Genomic DNA, 20,576 nt, shown 5'->3' on the forward strand with positions numbered 1-20,576 from the left:
GTCTCACCTTTGACTCTATTTCTCAAGAATGCTGCCTCCCAGTCCAGAAAAGACAAAAGATAGTAAATCTAGTGTCAGAAGCTCGCTCAAACCCTTCCATGACTCTGAGAAAGGCGATGTCATTACTGGGGTCTCTCTCTTGCGTTCCAGCAGTTTAGTGGGCACAACTCCACACGAGACCTCTCCAGTGGGACATTCTGAGAAACCAGGTTATACTAAGGGGACGTTTAGAAAGTCACATGACTCTAAGGTTAGCTACTATTCATTCCCTAGCTTGGTGGATGGATCCCAACAACCTGTCAAAAGGGATTCCCTGGGTGATAGAGGTATCTCGGATAGTTACCACAGATGCAAGTCCCACAGGGTGGGGAGCTCACCTGGACAACAGGGTCACTCAGGGTATGGACAAGTCAGGAACACGGAGCTTCCTCCAACCAAAAAGAACTGGGCAGGGAGTCGTGCATTACTGTTTTTTTTTCCTACACAAATTACAAGGGCATCATGTCTGAGTATTTTCAGACAACCAAGTAGTGGTAGCCTACCTAAACCACTGGGGGGACCAGGTCTCAAGCACTAATGAAGACCACCTTTGAAATATTCAGCTTAGAGAACAACCCCCTTTCCCTTTCTGCCCTACATATAAGGCTTCTTTCACACTTACGTCGGTACGGGGCCGTCGCTAAGCATCGGCGCGACGTACCGACGGACATTGTGAAAACTCGGCACAACGTGGGCAGTGGATGCAGTTTTTCAACGCATCCGCTGCCCATTCTAAAGTCCCGGGGAGGAGGGGGCGGAGTTCCGGCTGCGCATGCGCGGTAGGAAATGCAGGACCCGACGTATGAAAAAACGTTCCCTTGAACGTTTTTACGTGACGACGGTCCGCCAAAACACGACGCATCCAGTGCACGACGGACGCGACGTATGGCCATACGTCACGAACCGTCGGCAATACAAGTCGATGAGAAAAAACGCATCCTGCGGGCACATTTGCAGGATGCGTTTTTTCCCCAAAACGACGCATTGTGACGGAGGCCAAACGACACAAGTGTGAAAGTAGCCTAAGAGGAGTAGACAACCAGAAAGTGGACTTCCTGAGCCGTACCCAATTAAAACAAGGAGAATGGACTCTAAATCAGTACATCTTCGACAAAATCACAGATCTGTGTGGGAATCCCTGTAATAGACCTCTTTGCCAATATGCACAACAGAAAAGTGAAAACCTTTTGTTCCCTAGACCCCAAGGGGAACCCTCAGGCTGTAGATGCATTCACGATTCCTTGAACAGTCTTGCATATGCCTTTCCTCCAACTATCCTCATCCCAGCAGTTCTGCGAAAAGTCAGGGAGGACAGGTCCAGGCTCATTCTAATAACCCCCTTCTGGCCCAAGAGGACCTGGTTCTCCTGGCTGAGGATGTTATAGGTCACCGATCCCTGTGTTCTTCCGGACCTCCTATCACAGGGACCGGTGTTCCACCCTCAGTCAGAGAATCTCCACCTGACAGCGTGGAATTTGAGAGGTCACTATTAAAGGAAAGAGGTTTTTCGGACAAGTTAGTTTCTACACTAATGAAAAGTAGAAAGTCTGTGACCACAAAAATCTATGGCAAAACCTGGAAAAAATTTTTGTTCACCTCCGGGGTAAGATTACAAGATGGGGTCCCAGTTGCTGAAATATTAGAATTTCTACAAAAGGGTTTAGTTCTAGGCCTTTCAGTAAGTACCTTTTTAAAAGTACAGATAGCAGTCCTAGGAGCATTGTACTGTGAAAACATAGCGGCCAACCCTTGGGTAACACTGTTTGTCAGAGCAGCCACAAGGTCTAGACCAGTAACTATACAGAGGTTACCAGCCTGGGATTTGAAACTAGTCTTGTCAGCTTTAACAGAATCCCCTTTTGAGCCTATAGAATCAGTACCCCTTAAAATTCTATCACTTAACCCCTTCCCGACCTTTGACGCATACGCTGCGTCATGAAAGTCTGTGCCTTCCCGACCTATGACGCAGCGTATGCGTCATGGAGGGATCGCGTCCCTGCAGATCGGGTGAAGGGGTTAACTCCCATTTTACCCGATCTGCAGAGACAGGGGGAGTGGTGCTTCAGCCCAGGGGGGGTGGCTTCACCCCCCCGTGGCTACGATCGCTCTGATTGGCTGTTGAAAGTGAAACTGCCAATCAGAGCGATTTGTAATATTTCACCTAAAAAAACTGGTGAAATATTACAATCCAGCCATGGCCGATGCTGCAATATCATCGGCCATGGCTGGAAAACCTGAAGTGACCACCCCCCACCCCACCGATCGCCCCCCCAGTGCTCCGGTGCGTGGTCCGGTCCCCTCCGTCCTGTGCTCCGCTGCCCCGTGCTCCTGCCCGCTCCCCCGTCCTGCTGTCCGCTCCCCCCGTCCTCCGATCACCCCCCCTGTGCTCAGATCCACCCCCCCACCACCCCTTCATACTTACCGATCCTCCCGGTGTCCGGCCGTCTCCTCGCTGGGCGCCGCCATCTTCCAAAATGGCGGGCGCATGCTCAGTACGCCCGCCGGCCGGCAGATTCCTTTCAGGTACATTTTGATAGCTGTGGTAGGTTCTACCACAGCGATCAAAATAAAAAAAATAATAAATAAACCCCCCCCCTTTATCACCCCCATAGATGGGGACAATAATAAAATAAAGAAAATATATATATATTTTTTTTCCACTACGGTTAGGGTTAGAACTAGGGTTAGGGTTACGGGTAGGGTTAGGGTTATGGCATGTGCGGATCCGCAGCGGATCGGCCGCGGATCCGCAGCGGATCGGCCGCGGATCCGCAGCGGATCGGCCGCGGATCCGCAGCGGATTGGCCGCTGCGAATTCGTAGCAGTTTTCCATCAGGTTTACAGTACCGTGTACACCTATGGAAAACCAAATCCGCTGTGCCCATAATGCGGAAAATTCCGTGCAGAAACGCTGCGTTGTATTTTCCACAGCATGTCAATTCTTTGTGCGGATTCCGCAGCGTTTTACACCTGTTCCTCAATAGGAATCCGCAGGTGAAATCCGCACAAAAAAACACTGGAAATCTGCTGTAAATCCGCAGGTAAAACGCAGTGCCTTTTACTTGCAGATTTTTCAAAAGTCGTGCGGAAAAATCTCACACGAATCCGCTACGTGGGCACATACCCTTAGGGTTAGGGTTGGAATTAGGGCTAGGGTTGGAATTAGGGTTACGGGTGTGTTGGGGTTAGGGTTGTGGTTAGGGGTGTGTTGGGGTTAGGGTTGGGATTAGGGTTATGGCTACAGTTGGGATTAGGGTTAGGGGTGTGTTGGGGTTAGTGTTGAAGTTAGAAATGAGGGGTTTCCACTGTTTAGGCACATCAGGGGTCTCCAAACGCAACATGGCGCCACCATTGATTCCAGCCAATCTTGCATTCAAAAAGTCAAATGGTGCTCCCTCCCTTCCAAGCCCCGACGTGTGCCCAAACAGTGGTTTACCCCCACATTTGGGGTACCAGCGTACTCAGGACAAACTGGGCAACAACTGTTGGGGTCCAATTTCTCCTGTTACCCTTGCAAAAATAAAAAATGACTTGCTAAGACATAATTTTTGAGGAAAGAAGAATGATTTTTTATTTTCACGGCTCTGCGTTGTAAACTTCTGTGAAGCACTTGGGGGTTGAACGTGCTCATCACACATCTAGATAAGTTCCTTGGGGGGTCTAGTTTCCAAAATGGGGTCACTTGTGGGGTGTTTCTACTGTTTAGGCACATCAGGGGCTCTGCAAATGCAACGTGACGCCCGCAGACCATTCCATCAAAGTCTGCATTTCAAATGTCACTACTTCCCTTCCGAGCCCTGACGTGCGCCCAAACAGTGGTTTACCCCCACATATGGGGTATCACTGTACTCACAACAAACTGGGCCACAAACATTGGGGCCCAATTTCTCCTGTTACCCTTGTGAAAATAAAAAATTGCTTGCTAAAACATCTTTTTTGAGGAAAGAAAAATGATTTTTTATTTTCACGGCTCTGCGTTGTAAACTTCTGTGAAGCACTTGGGGGTTGAATGTGCTCATCACACATCTAGATAAGTTCCTTGGGGGGTCTAGTTTCCAAAATGGGGTCACTTGTGGGGTGTTTCTACTGTTTAGGCACATCAGGGGCTCGGCAAATGCAACGTGACGCCAGCAGACCATTCCATCAAAGTCTGCATTCCAAAACGTCACTACTTCCCTTCCGAACCCCGACGTGTGCCAAAACAGTGGTTTACCCCCACATATGGGGTATCAGCGTACTCAGGAGAAACTGGACAACAACTTTTGGGGTCCAATTTCTCCTGTTACCCTTGCAAAAATAAAAAATTCTGGGCTAAAAAAATATTTTTGAGGAAAGGAAACACATTTATTATTTTCACGGCTCTGCGTTATAAACTTCTGCGAAGCACTTGGGGGTTCAAAGTGCTCACCACACATCTAGATTAGTTCCTTGGGAGGTCTAGTTTCCAAAATGGGGTCACTTGTTAGGGAGCTCCAATGTTTAGGCACACAGGGGCTCTCCAAACGTGACATGGTGTCCGCTAATGATTGGAGCTAATTTTCCATTCAAAAAGCCAAATGGCGTGCCTTCCCTTCCGAGCCCTGCCGTGTGCCCAAACAGTGGTTTACCCCCACATATGGTGTATCATCGTACTCAGGACAAACTGGACAACAACATTTGGGGTCCAATTTCTCCTATTACCCTTGGAAAATTAAAAAATCCTGGGCTAAAAATCATTTTTGAGGAAAGAAAAATTATTTTTTATTTTCACGGCTCTGCGTTATAAACTTCTGTGAAGCATCTGGGGGTTATAAGTGCTCACTATGCATCTAGATAAGTTCCTTGGGGGGTCTAGTTTCCAAAATGGGGTCACGTGTAGGGGAGCTCCAATGTTTAGGCACACAGGGGCTCTCCAAACGCGACATGGTGTCCGCTAACGATTGGAGCTAATTTTCCATTCAAAAAGTCAAATGGCACGCCTCCCCTTCCGAGCCTTGCCGTGCACCCAAACAGTGGTTTACCCCCACATATGAGGTATCAACATACTCAGCAGAAATTGCCCAACAAATTTTAGGATCCATTTTATCCTGTTGCCCATGTGAAAATGAAAAAATTGAGGCTAAAAGAAATTTTGTGTGAAAAAAAAGTACTTTTTCATTTTTACGGATCAATTTGTGAAGCACCTGAGAGTTTAAAGTGCTCACTATGCTTCTAGATAAGTTCCTTGGGGGGTCTACTTTCCAAAATGGGGTCACTTGTGGGAGCGCTCCAATGTTTAGGCACACGGGGGCTCTCCAAACGTGACATGGTCTCTGCTAGCGATGGAGATCATTTTTCATTCAAAAAGTCAAATGGCGCTCCTTCCCTTCCGAGCCTTACCATGTGCCCAAACAGTGGTTTACCCCCACATGTGAGGTATCAGTGTACTCAGGAGAAATTGTCCAACAAATTTTAGGATCCATTTTATCCTGTTGCCCATGTGAAAATGAAAAAATTGAGGCGAAAATAATTTTTTTGTGAAAAAAAAGTACTGTTTCATTTTTACGGATCAATTTGTGAAGCACCTGGGGGTTTAAAGTGCTCACTATGCTTCTAGATAAGTTCCTTGGGGGGTCTAGTTTCCAAAATGGGGTCACTTGTGGGGGAGCTCCAATGTTTAGGCACACGGGGGCTCTCCAAACGCGACATGGTGTCCGCTAAAGATTGGAGCCAATTTTTCATTCAAAAAGTCAAATGGCGCTCCTTTCCTTCCAAGCCCTGCCGTATGCCCAAACAGTGGTTTACCCCCACATATGAGGTATCAGCGTACTCAGGACAAATTGGACAACATCGTTCGTGGTCCAGTTTTTCCTTTTACCCTTGGGAAAATAAAAAAATTGTTGCTAAAATATCATTTTTGTGACTAAAAAGTTAAATGTTCATTTTTTCCTTCCATGTTGCTTCTGCTGCTGTGAAACACCTGAAGGGTTAATAAACTTCTTGAATGTGGTTTTGAGTACCTTGAGGGGTGCAGTTTTTAGAATGGTGTCACTTTTGGGTATTTTCAGCCATATAGAACCCTCAAACTGACTTCAAATGTGAGGTGGTCCCTAAAAAAAATGGTTTTGTAAATTTTGTTGTAAAAATGAGAAATCACTGGTCAAATTTTAACCCTTATAACTTCCTAGCAAAAAAAAAATTTGTTTCCAAAATTGTGCTGATGTAAAGTAGACATGTGAGAAATGTTATTTATTAACTGTTTTGTGTCACATACCTCTCTGGTTTAACAGAATAAAAATTAAAAATGTGAAAATTGCGAAATTTTCAAAATTTTCGCCAAATTTCCGTTTTTTTCACAAATAAACTCAGAAATTATCGACCTAAATTTACCACTATCATGAAGCCCAATATGTCACGAAAAAACAATCTCATAATCGCTAGGATCCGTTGAAGCGTTCCTGAGTTATTACCTCATAAAGGGACACTGGTCAGAATTTCAAAAAACGGCAAGGTCATTAAGGCCAAAATAGGCTGGGTCATGAAGGGGTTAAAACTGCCCTTCTGATAGCCCTAACATCGGCCCGCAGAATAAGTGATCTCCAAGCCATGTTGGCAAACCTGCCCTTTACACAAATCCTGGGTGATAAGGTTGTGCTAAAAACAGACCCTGCCTATCTACCAAAAGTAGCGTCCACATTCCATAGGTCTCGGGAAATAATCTTTCCTTCCTTCTGTCCAGACCCTAGAAATAAGAAAGAAGAAAAATTCCACACATTAGATGTGAGAAGGTGTCTAGTTCAGTATATAAATTCCACCCAGCAGTATAGGAAGGAAGGGTCTCTTTTTATCTGCTTCCAGGGACCTAGGATAGGACTCGACCTCTAAAGGCACTATAGCACGCTGGATAACAGACGCGATAGCCTTGGCATACTCATCCACCGGGAAAGCCGTTCCGGAGGGACTGAAGGCCCACTCTACAAGGGCTATGACGACTTCCTGGGCCGACAGGTTGGAGGTACCATTAGATCAAAACTGTAAGGTGGCCACTTGGTCATCACCTTCAACCTTTTTTAGACAATACCGCTTAGACCTAGCCTCTTCATCTGACTTAACCTTCGGAAGAAGGGTTCTGCAGGCTGTGGTCCCTCCCTAAGCAATAATCTCTGCAATTCTCTCTGGTGCTGTCATGAGGGACTGAGAAAGTCGTAGTTACTTAACGATAACGGTTTTTCTAAGAACCCATGACAGCACCTGCTTATTTCCCCCCTCATGATGTGGGCGGTGAGCACATTCTTTTGTATGAAGTGTTTTTTCTATATAGACACGGTGTTCACCTGTTAACCAATATGATAAAATTGTATAATTTTTTTGTTGTGACTAAACCTGGAGGACCTCCTATGCTCTGTAAACAAAACTGATGCAGGGGAGAGGTACCGCCCTTTTATCCTATAGGTTTCCTGTCCCTGAAGGGCGGATCCCCGCTCTGTGGTGCTGTCATGGGCTCTGAGAAATACCGTTATCAGTAAGTAACTATGCTTTTTTGCACTGCTTTATTACGAGCTATAGATTTTGTATTTTTTTTTTTAATTCTCTGCTTGCTGAGCTCTGGCGGCTTTTTTTTTTTTTTTCTCGGGACAAGATGACAATACCATTTTTATTCCACTTTATATTCAACTGTATGATGCCGTTTTTTAAAAATGTTTTTGCAGTGTTCACTGAAGGTGCAAAATAGGGTGACCGTTTAATAAATTAGGTCATTCCGTACATGACGATGTCAAATGTGAAATTTTTTTTTTTATTGGTTTTTGCATAAAGATGCTTATTTATGGGTGTAACATTTATTTATTTATTTTTTACATCCTTCTATGGAACTTAAACTTTTATTACTCTGATAGCTGGCATTATACATATTAGCATTACAATGACAGAAACCTCTTAGACCATGCTCCTGGCATGGTCTACTCTAAGCTTGCCACCATCTGTCAGGCTCAGATGTTGTCATGAACTCTGGTTGCGATGACATCGTGGACGGTGCCGATTGAATATGGAGCCCCCATCCCTCTTCCAGCCTCCTAAATGTTGCAACAGTTAGGGGGTTAAACAACTGGGGCTCGGCTGTCATGTAAACAGAGCTTCCGGCAGTAATCGCGCTGGCACAGGAGCCACGCACAATCATCCTGACATACCTATACACCATTGGTCGGCAACCTCTACCAGACCATGCCGTATAGTTACATCAAATGTCATGAAGGGGTTAAAGGGAATGTCTGTCGTATAAACCCTTCTAAGCAGTCTTTATGGACATGTAGGTCATAGGAAGTTGAGTAAAATGACACTGATCTGCATGAGAATCTGCCTGCAGAGATTATTCAAGTATACCCCAAATCAAGCGTTTTTATACTTGGCCACAATTCCTGTCTCTAGCCAGGTAGGCGGGTCCTCACTCCCCAGCTTGACCAGCTCCTCTGCCGTCACTCCAATCTTCCTGCGCTTTCGGCGCCTCCCCCTCAGCGCTGTTATCGGTTCAAAACCGGCGCCTGCGCAGTGTACTGCTGTGCTGCGCAGACGCAGTAAGCTCTGGCCGTCTGAGGTCCCAGCCAGGCTTGCACACTGCGCCTGGCATTGCGGCCACCCACCTTTGGAATCCCAGCCCCGCACTATGTGTTATGCATTATGCACAGTGCGGGGCGGGGATTCCAAAGGTGGCTGGCCGCAATGCAGGCGCAGTGTACAAGCCTGGCTAGAACGTCAGGCCAGAGCTTACTGTGTCTGCGCAGCACAGCAGTACACTGCGCAGGCGCCGGTTTTGAACCGATAACAGCGCTGAGGGGGAGGCGCCGAAAGCGCAGGAAGATTGGAGTGACGGCAGAGGAGCTGGTCAAGCTGGGGAGTGAGGACCCGCCTACGTGGCTAGAGACAGGAATTGTGGCTAAGTATAAAAACGCTTTATTTGCGGTATACTTGAACCTAAAACTAAAAGAGCCACCTTGTTAGAATGCAGCATTACTGCTGCACAAGGTGGCTTTTAGTTTATAACGGCTGGAGGGGGGGGTGACAGTGGCCCTTTAAACAGATATTCGCTCTTGTATTATATTCTCACTGCTTATTACGACCATTTGTTTATTGCAATAATCTTGATTAGATAAGTGAGAATAAAATCCAATTGGGCAAAGAAATAAAATTGTAGAATAATTGTCACTTTATTAAACCATTTAAAGACACAAAACCAACATGATATAATCAAAATTGGGGCAAGGAAATAATTGGGGTAGGGAATAAGTGTGCACTCAGTAAAAGATAAGGAACGGCCTCGCTCTATACGTGCATGGAGCCAGGCCACGCCCACTAGATGGCTGCTCCCGGGAGTATGAATAACTGGTACATGAACTCCAGCTCAGAAACCGGCGAATCCTTGCATCGCACAGTGCGTGCGCTGGGGGGATTCATATGTCCGCGGTCTCAGTGACTGCAGACTTATTGATTTGGACCGGACAGCCCCTTTAAAGGGAGCCTGTCAATAGATTCATGTTGCCTGAGATGCAGCCTGCATGAATGGCAGTCGTACTTTGAAAAGCAGGATGGGGACTAAATGGAGAGAATTCACTTGTCCATTGCTGTTTCTTGCTGCTCTTTACCAGTTGATTGAGAGGTCTCTTGTGTGTACATAGGGAGAAACCGGTCGATCAGCTGGGGCAGAAAACTGTAGTGTTTGAGTAAAACATACCTGGCTGCAGTCATTCTCTGATTTATGCTGCCTGTTGTACGGACAACGTTAATCTAATCACCGGTTCCCTTTTAAGATGTGCTTTAAACTTCTGATCGTCGGAGGTGGAACCCCTCCAATTCTGAGAGTATGTGCATACGTAGATGGAACCTCTGGAATTTTCCGCACCTGTTTTGAGAAATCCGCAGGTAAAAAGCACTGCGTTTAACCACTGTTTTTGTGTGGATTCCACCTGCGGTTTTACACCTGTGGATTCCTATAATGGAGCAGGTGTAAACCGCTGCGGATTCCGCACAAAGAATTGACATGCTGCAGAATAAACAACGCAGCGTTTCCGCTCGTTTTTTTCTGCAGCATGTGCACTGCAGATTTTGTTTTCCATAGGTTTATCTGGTACTGTAAACTCATGGAAAACAGCTGCGAATCCGTAGTGTCAAAACCGCTGCGGATCCGCAGCTAAATCCGCAACGTGTGCACATGCCCAAAGAATTATGTCCCTCTGCACAGGTTTGCATTGGTTTGTTAGATCTGTAGCACTTGCTTGACCACATAGAAGTTGTAATTGGGTGGGCTTTTCTATTCATGCTAGGTTTCAAACGTGAGAGAATGTAGCATCACTATTGTTGACAGAACCACTTTTTTGGCATATTCTAAAAATATCATTCAGTTTAGTGTTAGCTCTGCATTATAAAAGTACTTTTTATACTCCTTGATTAACCACCAATGATACATAAATACCATTTTTATTCTTCCCACGGTGTATGTAAATATGCTCAGTCTGGTCCAATGGGCGGGGCTTATCTGTCTCTCCCCCCACCCCCCTCTCCTGGCTTGCTGTACACATTCCTTATGGGTAATTCCTGTGTGTGCGTAGTTGCGTGTGCGCATTCAAATGGCCTCTTGCGTGCACAGGTATGCTTTACTCAACTGTGGGCAAAGCTGAAAAAAACAGTATTGCGCATGCGCCAGGATTGCTTTCTATGGCCCGGAGGTATACTAACGTGCCATAGAAAGCCATGGCGTATGCCAATACTGATTTTATGCTTTTCCCACAGTTGAGCAAAGCATACTGCGCACACGCAAGAAACCATTTCTCAGCCAAGCCTCCACCTTAAATAAATTCCTCCAATATTACCGTAAATTATTCTCCTGTGTCTGTTGCCTTGCAGAGTTTTGTATCCTCTGCAAATATTGAAATGAATCTTTGTATGCGGTCTACCAGGTTATTCGTGTTAACAGGGCCCAATACTAACCCCTGCGATACCGCACTGTGACCCAATCGGAGTGTTTCATTGATAACTACCCTCTTTTACCTGTCAATGGGCCAGTTGTTAACCCAATGACACATTTTCCCTTGGTCCCATTGTTTGTTTTTTTAACCAATCTTTTATGATATGGCACTGCATCACACACACACCTTTTGAAGAGTCCAGCTAAAGGACATCCATGGCCTTACCCTGTTCCAATCTTCCCTCAGCATAGAAGCTGATCAGATTAGTTTGACAGGACCGATCCCTTATGAAACCAACCCATATGTCTTTGTTGGGTCAGATGTTTTGCTATCAATATTTTAATCTGCTTTTCCATTTTTTTATGTTTAATTAAATGTTTTATGGATTAAAATTGCATATTTAAACTTCAGCTTTGCAGTAGCATAGCCACAATCAAGTTCACGGAGCAGGAAAAAGGTTTACTGTGTAAAACTAAAAAAAAAGTACTTAAGGGTTTCACCCTTTTAGAAAGTCAGTCCATTGCTGTGTCCCCCGCCATGTCATCCTGGTGTCCTATATTGGCTTCCATGCTGACATGTTGAGAGTATGGAAGCAAGTTACTGAGCTCTGCAGCTCTTGAGTGGGGGAGTACAGTCTCCTTGGGCAGAGCCGCTGAGCTCAGTGGCTGACTACTGTATTGTTGTGACTGCACTGCAGCCAAAATTACGGTAATCACTGGGAACACATGTTCATGACTGGACCTGGGAGGGTGAGTAAAGCATGGGTGTTTTTAACAAACTGGGAGTTTCTGAAAGGTGACAACCCCGTTAGAAACTGTAGATCTTGCCAATCTAAAATACAATTAGTCCCACTATTGCCACTAAAAAAGCTTTCATTTTGTACAGTGAGAAGAAATTTCCACAGGAGGCATGTTTATAATGTACTTTCTACCATCTGTCCGTAGGTTATACTGCTCCAGCTGCACCTCAGGCTTATACTCAGCCAATACAGGGTTATGGAACAACAGCTTATGACAGCAGCACTGCAACCACTTCAACTACCCAAGCTGCATATGCAGCTCCATCTGCTTACACTTCCCAGCCTGCATACCCTTCCTATGGGCAACAATCTGCTACCACAGCTCCAGCAAGGTAAGATTTGGGATAAAGCTTGTTTATTTTCACATTAAAGCACCAGTGCTTCTCACAAAATTAGAATATCATCAAAAAGTTAATTTCTGTTCTTCAATTCAAAAAGTGAAAAGTCTATTACATAGTCATAACAAACAGTGATCTATTTCAAGTGTTTATTTCTGTTAATGTTGTTGATTATGGCTTACAGCCAATGAAAACTCAAGTCAATAGCTCAGTAAATTAGAATTAATAAAAAAAACCTGCAAACGCATCCTAAGCGTTTAAAAAGGTCTCTTAGTCTATTTAACTAGGCTCCACAATCATGAGGAAGACTACTGACTTGACAGATGTCCAGAAGGCAGTCATTGACACACGCCACGAGGGTAAGCCACAAAAGGTCATTGCTAAAGAAGCTGGCTGTTAACAGAATGCTGTATCCAAGCATGTTAATGGAAAGTTGAGTGGAAGGAAAGTGTGGTAGAAAAAGGTGCACAAGCAACCTGGATAACCGCAGCCTTGAAAGGATTAAGAGAAGGCCATTAAAAAATTTGGGGGAGATTCACAAGGATTGGACTGCTGTTTGGAGTCATTGCTTCAAGAGCCACCACACACACAAAGGTATCCAGGACATTGGCTACAAGTGTCGCATTCCTTGTGTCAAGCCACTCATGACCAATGGACAATGCCAGAAGTCTTACTTGGACCAAGGAGAAAAAGAACTGGGTTGTTGCTCAGTGGTCCACGGTGTTTTTTCAGATGAAAGTAAATTTTGCATTTCATGTGGAAATCAAGGTCCCAGAGTCTGGAGGAAGAGTGGAGAGGTACACAATCCAAGCTGCTTTGAGGTCTAGTGTGAAGATTCCACAATCAGTGATGGTTTGGGGAGCCATGTCATCTGCTGGTGTAGGTCCACTGTGTTTTATCAAGACCAAAGTCAGCAGGACTTTGCACCTGTCCACACTGCCAAAAGTACCAATACTGGTTTAAAACAGTATCTTGGTGCTTGACTGGCCAGAAAACTCACCTGACCTTAACCCCATAGAGAATCTATGGTGTATTGTCAAGAGGAAGAAGAGACGCCAGACCCAACAATGCAGACAAGCTGAAGGCTGCAATCAAAGCAACCTGGGCTTCCATTAACACCTCAACAGTGCCACAGGCTGATCGCCTCCACGCCACACCGCATTGATGCAAAAGGAGCCCTGACCAAGTATGGAGTGCATTTACTGAACATACATTTTGGATTTTAAAATCACTTTTGAAGCTGGTGTTACAAAGAATTCTAATTTAGTGAGATGACTTTTGGGTTTTCATTGGCTGTAAGCCATAATCATCAACATTAGCAGAAATAAAGACTTGAAATAGATCAGTTTGTAATGACTCTATATAATGAGATTCACTTTTTGTATTGAAGAAATGAAATTAACTTTTTGATATTCTAGTTTTGTGAATAGCACCTGTAGCAATTTTCAACAGTACTGTTAAAATGTGTGACAACCACACGTTTTCACCTTATCTGATCAGGCAACACTTTTCAAATCTGATGCATCACTTTTTCATTGTGGTGATAACTCTCAGTTGCATCTGCATATTCCGTTTGATCTTTTTTTTTTTTTCTCATGAGACCTGTACTTTTTAATGGTATACACTGCGTGCATAATTATTAGGCAAGTTGTATTTTAGAGGATTATTTTTATTATTGATCAACAACTATGTTGTTAATCAACCCAAAAGACAAATACCAAAGCTTAATATTTTTGGAAGTTGGAGTGTTTTTTTTTTTTTTTTAGATTTGGCTATATTAGGAGGATATCTGTTTGTGCATGTAACTATTACTGTGCAGAATTATTAGGCAACTTAATAAAAACCAAATATATTCCCATCTCACTTGTTTATTTTCACCAGGTAAACCAATATCACTGCACAAAATTTAGAAATAAACATTTCTGACATGCAAAAAGAAAACCCCAAAAAATTTACTTGGTGGAAAAAATAGATTGAGAGATTGTTGGGGACGTTGGAAATTGAGAAACTTTGTACGTAACAAATTGGAAGATGATTGAAATGTAATGTTTTTGTTTGTTCTTAATAAAAACCTATTTAAATTTAAAAAAAAAATAAAAAAAAATAAAAAAATTATCTAGCCTATCTAAAGACATAAAAATACACACATCGCTTTTCACCGTGCAATATGTGATAAGACTGATTTGTTTGGGTCAGTACGACTGTGATCACAAATTAAAATAGAAGGGAAAGAGGGCTGGAGCACCTCCCTCTCAACCTTCTATAGACTGTGAATGTTGACCCTGGCATTTATAGGCTTAAACAGTCATGGTCCTGTAGTCACCAGCCTGATACTGCAGGAGCTCAGCTGTCAAGCTTGACTCCTGTGGTGATCATGCTAGGCACAGCTTTTGTGGCCCCCAGATTACTGATAGTATCAGTACATCCATCTGCCTGAGCCTGTTGCAAAATAGTCCTTCCTCGGGAAGGGGGTCAATTAGTATTTCTGACAGTTACTGGGTCCTATGTGACACTTTCATGTGGAAGCCATTGCATCAAACACAAACTCGTATACATATAATGTTCATACCGTACTGGTAACAAATCTTAGTACATGTGTCAAAATGTCAGCGATTGTTCCATGCTTTTGCTATATACTATAGTGGAAGCTAGAACTAATTTTTTATTTTTTTTTTCCCCACTAGGCCTCAAGATGGAAGCAAACCAGCAGACACTAGTCAGCCTCCTCAAAGTACAGTCTCCTATGCTCAGACCGGCATGGGCTACAGTCAAAGTAGCTATAGTTATCCCCAAGTACCATCAAGCTACCCTATGCAGCAAGTGACTGCTCCTCCATCTTACCCACCTACAAGGTATTGTTTGTTTGTTTTTTGTTTGTTTTTTCAAATTATTATCATGATAGTCTCAGGTCCCCTGATGATGCCATCTAGGCAAAACATGTTGGGTAATCTGTGAGCTTCCACTTTTAAATAGCCAGTATAAAGGTTGTGATTTTGGGAAAATTATAGAATGTCAAACTGCAGCACAATTAATGGAAGTTCTTTAAAGATGCTGGCATAGAAATATAGTAAGTCTTGTAAAGACAATCAATAGAGAATAAAGTATTAATATCAATGTAGTTTAGGATCAACAGCCACACCTGTTTAAGTTAGGAGTAGTTTTGTAAATGCAACTATTAAGTTACATTTTTCAGTTACATTTAAAATATATGTATATGTATTTTTGCCATTTTGGGCAATATGTTTTTGGTAAAAAACTATACATTTCTTGACTCGCATTTCTTGTGTATTAGACACTTTTAAGCTCGATTCATTAAAGAGCCAGTCATAAGAAAGCTAATGGCATGTATGTAAAGGCGTTTTAATGCTGACTAAATACTTACCTTATTTTTCTTGTAGAAAACTCCTGTGCTGTTTATAGAGAAATCCATAGCTAAAATTGTGTATGCTAAAGATTTGTAACTGCAGTGGGGTGGGCCCTGGAGCTACAGCTCTCCTGCCTGTCTCCCTCTTCCCCGCCCCCAAGAAAGTTTACTTAACCCCTTCCCGACCTGTGACACAGCGTATGCGTCATGAAAGTCGGTGCCAATCCGACCTGTGACGCATATGCTGTGTCACAGAATGATCGCGTCCCTGCAGATCGGGTGAAAGGGTTAACTCCAATTTCACCCGATCTGCAGGGACAGGGGGAGTGGTACTTCAGCCCAGGGGGGGCTTCACACCCCCCCCACCCCCCATGGCTACGATCGCTCTGATTGGCTGTTTCACTTTCAACAGCCAATCAGAGCGATTTGTAATTTCACCTAAAAAACTGGTGAAATATTACAATCCAGCCATGGCAGATGCTGCCATATCATCGGCCATGGCTGGAAACACTTATGTGACCCCCCACCGATCGCCCCCCCCCGCCCCCCCCAAGCCACCGATCTGTGCTCCGTCCGAATCGGCCGGCAGATTCGTTACAAGTACATTTTTATCGCTGTGATAGGTTCTATCACAGCGATCAAAATAAAAAAATAATAAATAAACCCCCCCCTTTATCACCCCCATAGGTAGGGACAATAATAAAATAAAGAAAATATTTTTTTCTTTTTCCACTAGTGTTAGGGTTAGAACTAGGGTTAGAACTAGGGGTAGGGTTAGGGTTATAGCATGTGCACACAGTGCGGATTTGGCTGCGGATCCGCAGCGGATTGGCCGCGGATCCGCAGCGGATTGGCCGCTGCGAATTCGTAGCAGTTTTCCATCAGGTTTACAGTACCATGTACACCTATGGAAAACCAAATCCGCTGTGCCCATGGTGCGGGAAATTCCGTGCAGAAACGCTGCGTTGTATTTTCCGCAGCATGTCAATTTTGTGCGGATTCTGCAGCGTTTTACACCTGTTCCTCAATAGGAATTCGCATGTGAAATCCGCACAAAAAAACACTGTAAATCCGCAGGTAAAACGCAGTGCCTTTTACCTGCAGATTTTTCAAAAATCGTGCGGAAAAATCTCACACAAATCCGCAACGTGGGCACATAGCCTTAGGGTTAGGGTTGGAATTAGGGCTAGGGTTGGAAATAGGGTTAAGATTAGGCTTGTGGTTAGGGTTACGGATAGGGTTAGGGGTGTGTTGGGGTTACAGTTGTGGTTAGGGTTGGGGTTAGGGTTAGGGTTGGGATTAGGGTTAGGATTAGGGTTGGAATTAGGGTTACGGGTGTGTTGTGGTTAGGGTTGTGGTTAGGGGTGTGTTGGGGTTAGGGTTATGGCTACAGTTGGGATTAGGATTAGGGGTGTGTTGGGGTTAGTGTTGAAGTTAGAATTGAGGGGTTTCCACTGTTTAGGCACATCAGGGGTCTCCAAACGCAACATGGCGCCACCATTGATTCCAGCCAATCTTGCGTTCAAAAAGTCAAATGGTGCTCCCTCCCTTCCAAGCCCCGACGTGCGCCCAAACAGTGGTTTACCCCCTCATATGGGGTACCAGCGTACTCAGGACAAACTGGGCAACAACTGTTGGGGCCCAATTTCTCCTGTTACCCTTGTGAAAATAAAAAATTGCTTTCTAAAACATCTTTTTTGAGGAAAGAAAAATGATTTTTTATTTTCACGGCTCTGCATTGTAAACTTCTGTGAAGCACTTGGGGGTTGAACGTGCTCATCACACTTCTAGATAAGTTCCTTGGGGGGGTCTAGTTTCCATAATGGGGTCACTTGTGGGGTGTTTCTACTGTTTAGGCACATCAGGGGCTCTGCAAACGCAACCTGACGCCCGCAGAGCATTCCATCAAAGTCTGCATTTCAAAACGTCACTATTTCCCTTCTGAACCCCGGCATGTGCCAAAACAGTGGTTTACCCCCACATATAGGGTATCGGCGTACTCAGGAGAAACTGGACAACAGCTTTTGGGGTCAAATTTCTCCTGTTACCCTTGGGAAAATAAAAACATTTTCGCTAAAAGATCATTTTTGTGACTAAAAAGTTAAATGTTCATTTTTTCCTTCCATGTTGCTTCTGCTGCTGTGAAACACCTGAAGGGTTAATAAACTTCTTGAATGTGGTTTTGAGCACCTTGAGGGGTGCAGTTTTTAGAATGGTGTCACTTTGGGGTATTTTCAGCCATATAGAACCCTCAAACTGACTTCAAATGTGAGGTGGTCCCTAAAAAAAAAATGGTTTTGTAAATTTTGTTGTAAAAATGAGAAATCACTGGTCAAATTTTAACCCTTATAACTTCCTAGCAAAAAAAAAATTTGTTTCCAAAATTGTGCTGATGTAAAGTAGACATGTGGGAAACGTTATTTATTAACTATTTTGTGTCACATAACTCTCTGGTTTAACAGAATAAAAATTCAAAATGTGAAATTTTCAAAATTTTCGCCAAATTTCCGTTTTTTTCACAAATAAACTCAGAAATTATCGACCTAAATTTACCACTAACATGAAGCCCAATATGTCACGAAAAAACAGTCTCAGAATCGCTAGGATCCGTTGAAGCGTTCCTGAGTTATTACCTCATAAAGGGACACTGGTCAGAATTGCAAAAAACGGCAAGGTCATTAAGGCCAAAAGAGGCTGGGTCATGAAGGGGTTAAAGGGGGTTTCCTACGAATAAAGTTAATTTTAATCACTAGATCTTCGAATAAAATTTCCATAATTGGATGTGTTTAAAAAATATCCCTGAGCTGAGATAAATCTATCTGATTATAAATGTGCCCCTGCTGTGTACTGTGTAATGGCGCTGTCCGACTGTACAGGAACATGGTCTGATCATATTACAGCTCCTGGGCACAGGAGGAAGCAAGAGTATATAGACAGGACAGCAAGGGGCACAGCGGATTCTTTCTTTCAGGTAAAACGGGCAGCAAAATGTTTTGCTTCCCAAGAAGAATTGGCTGTAATATCTGTCTTCTCTCTTTTCCATCCTCCCCTGCCCAGGAGCTGTGGTATGAGATAATGTCCCTGTACGGTCAGACACAGCCATTACACAGTACACAGCAGGGACACATAATGTGTGTTCAAATTGTTCTGTCAATCCAATGACTGGAATGTGTTTTGGATATAGGTAAACCGCAGCTGAAACATGCACCCAACTCATTAATAGGTGCCCAAGTCTTTATGAATTTGGAGCATCTGAGGCTACGTTCACATTTGCGTTGTTGGGCGCAGCGTCGTTGACGCATGCGTCATGCGCCCCGATCTTTAACAAGGGGGACGCATAGACATGCGCCGGTATGCGTTGTACTCTGTTTTACGACGCATGCGTCATGTAGACGCACAAGACAGGGCGCAGGGGACGCTACTTGTAGCTTTTTCCCTGCGCCGAAAGTCCCGATCTGTAGGATCTTATGACAACGCATGCGTCGCAAAACGCTGCGTTGTGTACATGCGTTGTTGGTTGCGTCGCGTCTCCGACGCTGCGCCCAACAACGCAAATGTGAACATAGCCTTAGGCTGGTTTCACACTTGCGTTTCTTTGCGCTGCGGATGGTAGCGTACTTCCTCCTCGCTTCCTCAGTGAAGCTCCGCCTACTGCCACCTGCGTACCTATGTTTAAGATTGGGTACGCAGGGACATGCGTTGTATGCGGATGTGTCCGCATAAGGCAACTTGAGGTGTGCGGCGATCCACGGGAACGCAGCAGACTCCCCAGTTCAGCCTGGTGCCAGTTCATTAAGCCTGGTGTTTTGTATGTGTTCAGATTTTACTCTTTTTAACTAGACATTTATCATCTAGTGAGAGCCACTGATATATTTAGACAGTGTAAACTTAATGTTAACCTTAACCAATTATTAGCCAGGATTGGTAAATCTGCCCCATTAAGCATTTTTGCATGAGCACTGCTTTATTCAAAGTACTAGAGCATGGTGTTTGGAACCACCTATTGTAGTGATTGCTGGGGGGGGGGGGGGGGGGGGGTTACCATGGCGGATATACTTTTGGGTACACTCCTTGAAGGGAGCCTGTCAGCAGGATTGTGTTCAGTAACCTACAGACAGTCAGGTTGGTGCCTTTCTACTGATTAAAATATCTTGGTTGATGAAATCCATATTGTGGTTCTTTAATCTTTTATTTTCAGTTTTGAGTTACGGTAATGATATGCTCGTGCTATGGTGCGGCCTGTGGGAGGGGTCTTCATGTGGTCCTCGTCTTGGCTATTCATCTGTATGGCTTCTGACAGGTCACTGATCCCTCAAAGACCTGCCCCTTATTTTACATACTGAATATCAGCATGTATAATGTACATTTAATTTTATTTGCTAGTATTTGTCTCCACCAAGATGATGCCACCTGCGCAGTAGCATCTGTCGGGTCGCTGATGGATGCTACTGCGCAAGGCATGGCTGGTGCCATTTTGAGACAGATTTTTATTTTTTTCTGATTTTATACCAGCAAATAAAATAATTAAATGCACATTATACATGCGATCATGCTGCAGCACAGGCGCCTGGCTGCTGAAGGTGTTTTTTTTGTTTTTTTTGTTTTTTTTTAGTGGATGCAATATTCATTGTGTAAAATGAAATGACAGGTCACTGAGGGATCAGTGACGTGTCATAAGCCACACAGATGGATATCTAAGCAGAGCACCACATAAAGACCCCTCCACAGTCCTGCCCCAGAGAACGAGCATATCATTAACTTAAAACTGAAAATAAAGACTAAACCACAACACCGCTTTCATCAGCCATTTTAACCCCTTTCTGATATCAGGGGTAATAATCCGTCCATGTTCCCTGGGCCTACTTGACCAGGGTCAGATTATTATTATTATTATTATTATTATTATTATTATTATTATTATTATTATACATTTTTATAGGGCCATTTATTCCTTGGCGCTTTACATGTTAAAAAGGGGGCAGATATAGACAAATACAATTAAACATGAGCAAAAAAACAAGGCATACAGGTACATAAAGAGGGAGGACCCTGCCCGCGATGGCTGTCTGCAGGGCATGGGTGAGGATACACTAGGAGAGGGTAGAGCTGGTTGTGCGGCTGTT

At 44.0% G+C, this 20,576-nt stretch overlaps 1 protein-coding gene across 5 annotated transcripts in view; it reads left to right on the forward strand.

Annotated features, from left to right (window-relative positions):
* Window positions 1-20,576, forward strand: part of EWSR1 (EWS RNA binding protein 1) — a 93,249-nt gene that overhangs the window by 38,929 nt on the left and 33,744 nt on the right. For all 5 annotated transcript variants that reach the window (XR_013223939.1, XM_077296699.1, XM_077296708.1 and 2 more), the window contains exons 5-6: window positions 11,897-12,083; window positions 14,774-14,941. Coding sequence is in view for 4 of the 5 variants with exons in the window: in XM_077296699.1 (XP_077152814.1) it covers window positions 11,897-12,083; window positions 14,774-14,941 (355 nt within the window). In the remaining variant the exon portion in view is untranslated. The remainder of the gene's footprint in view (window positions 1-11,896; window positions 12,084-14,773; window positions 14,942-20,576) is intronic.

The sequence above is a fragment of the Ranitomeya variabilis genome, chromosome 1 (genome assembly GCF_051348905.1).
Source record: "Ranitomeya variabilis isolate aRanVar5 chromosome 1, aRanVar5.hap1, whole genome shotgun sequence".
Classification (NCBI taxonomy): domain Eukaryota; kingdom Metazoa; phylum Chordata; class Amphibia; order Anura; family Dendrobatidae; genus Ranitomeya; species Ranitomeya variabilis.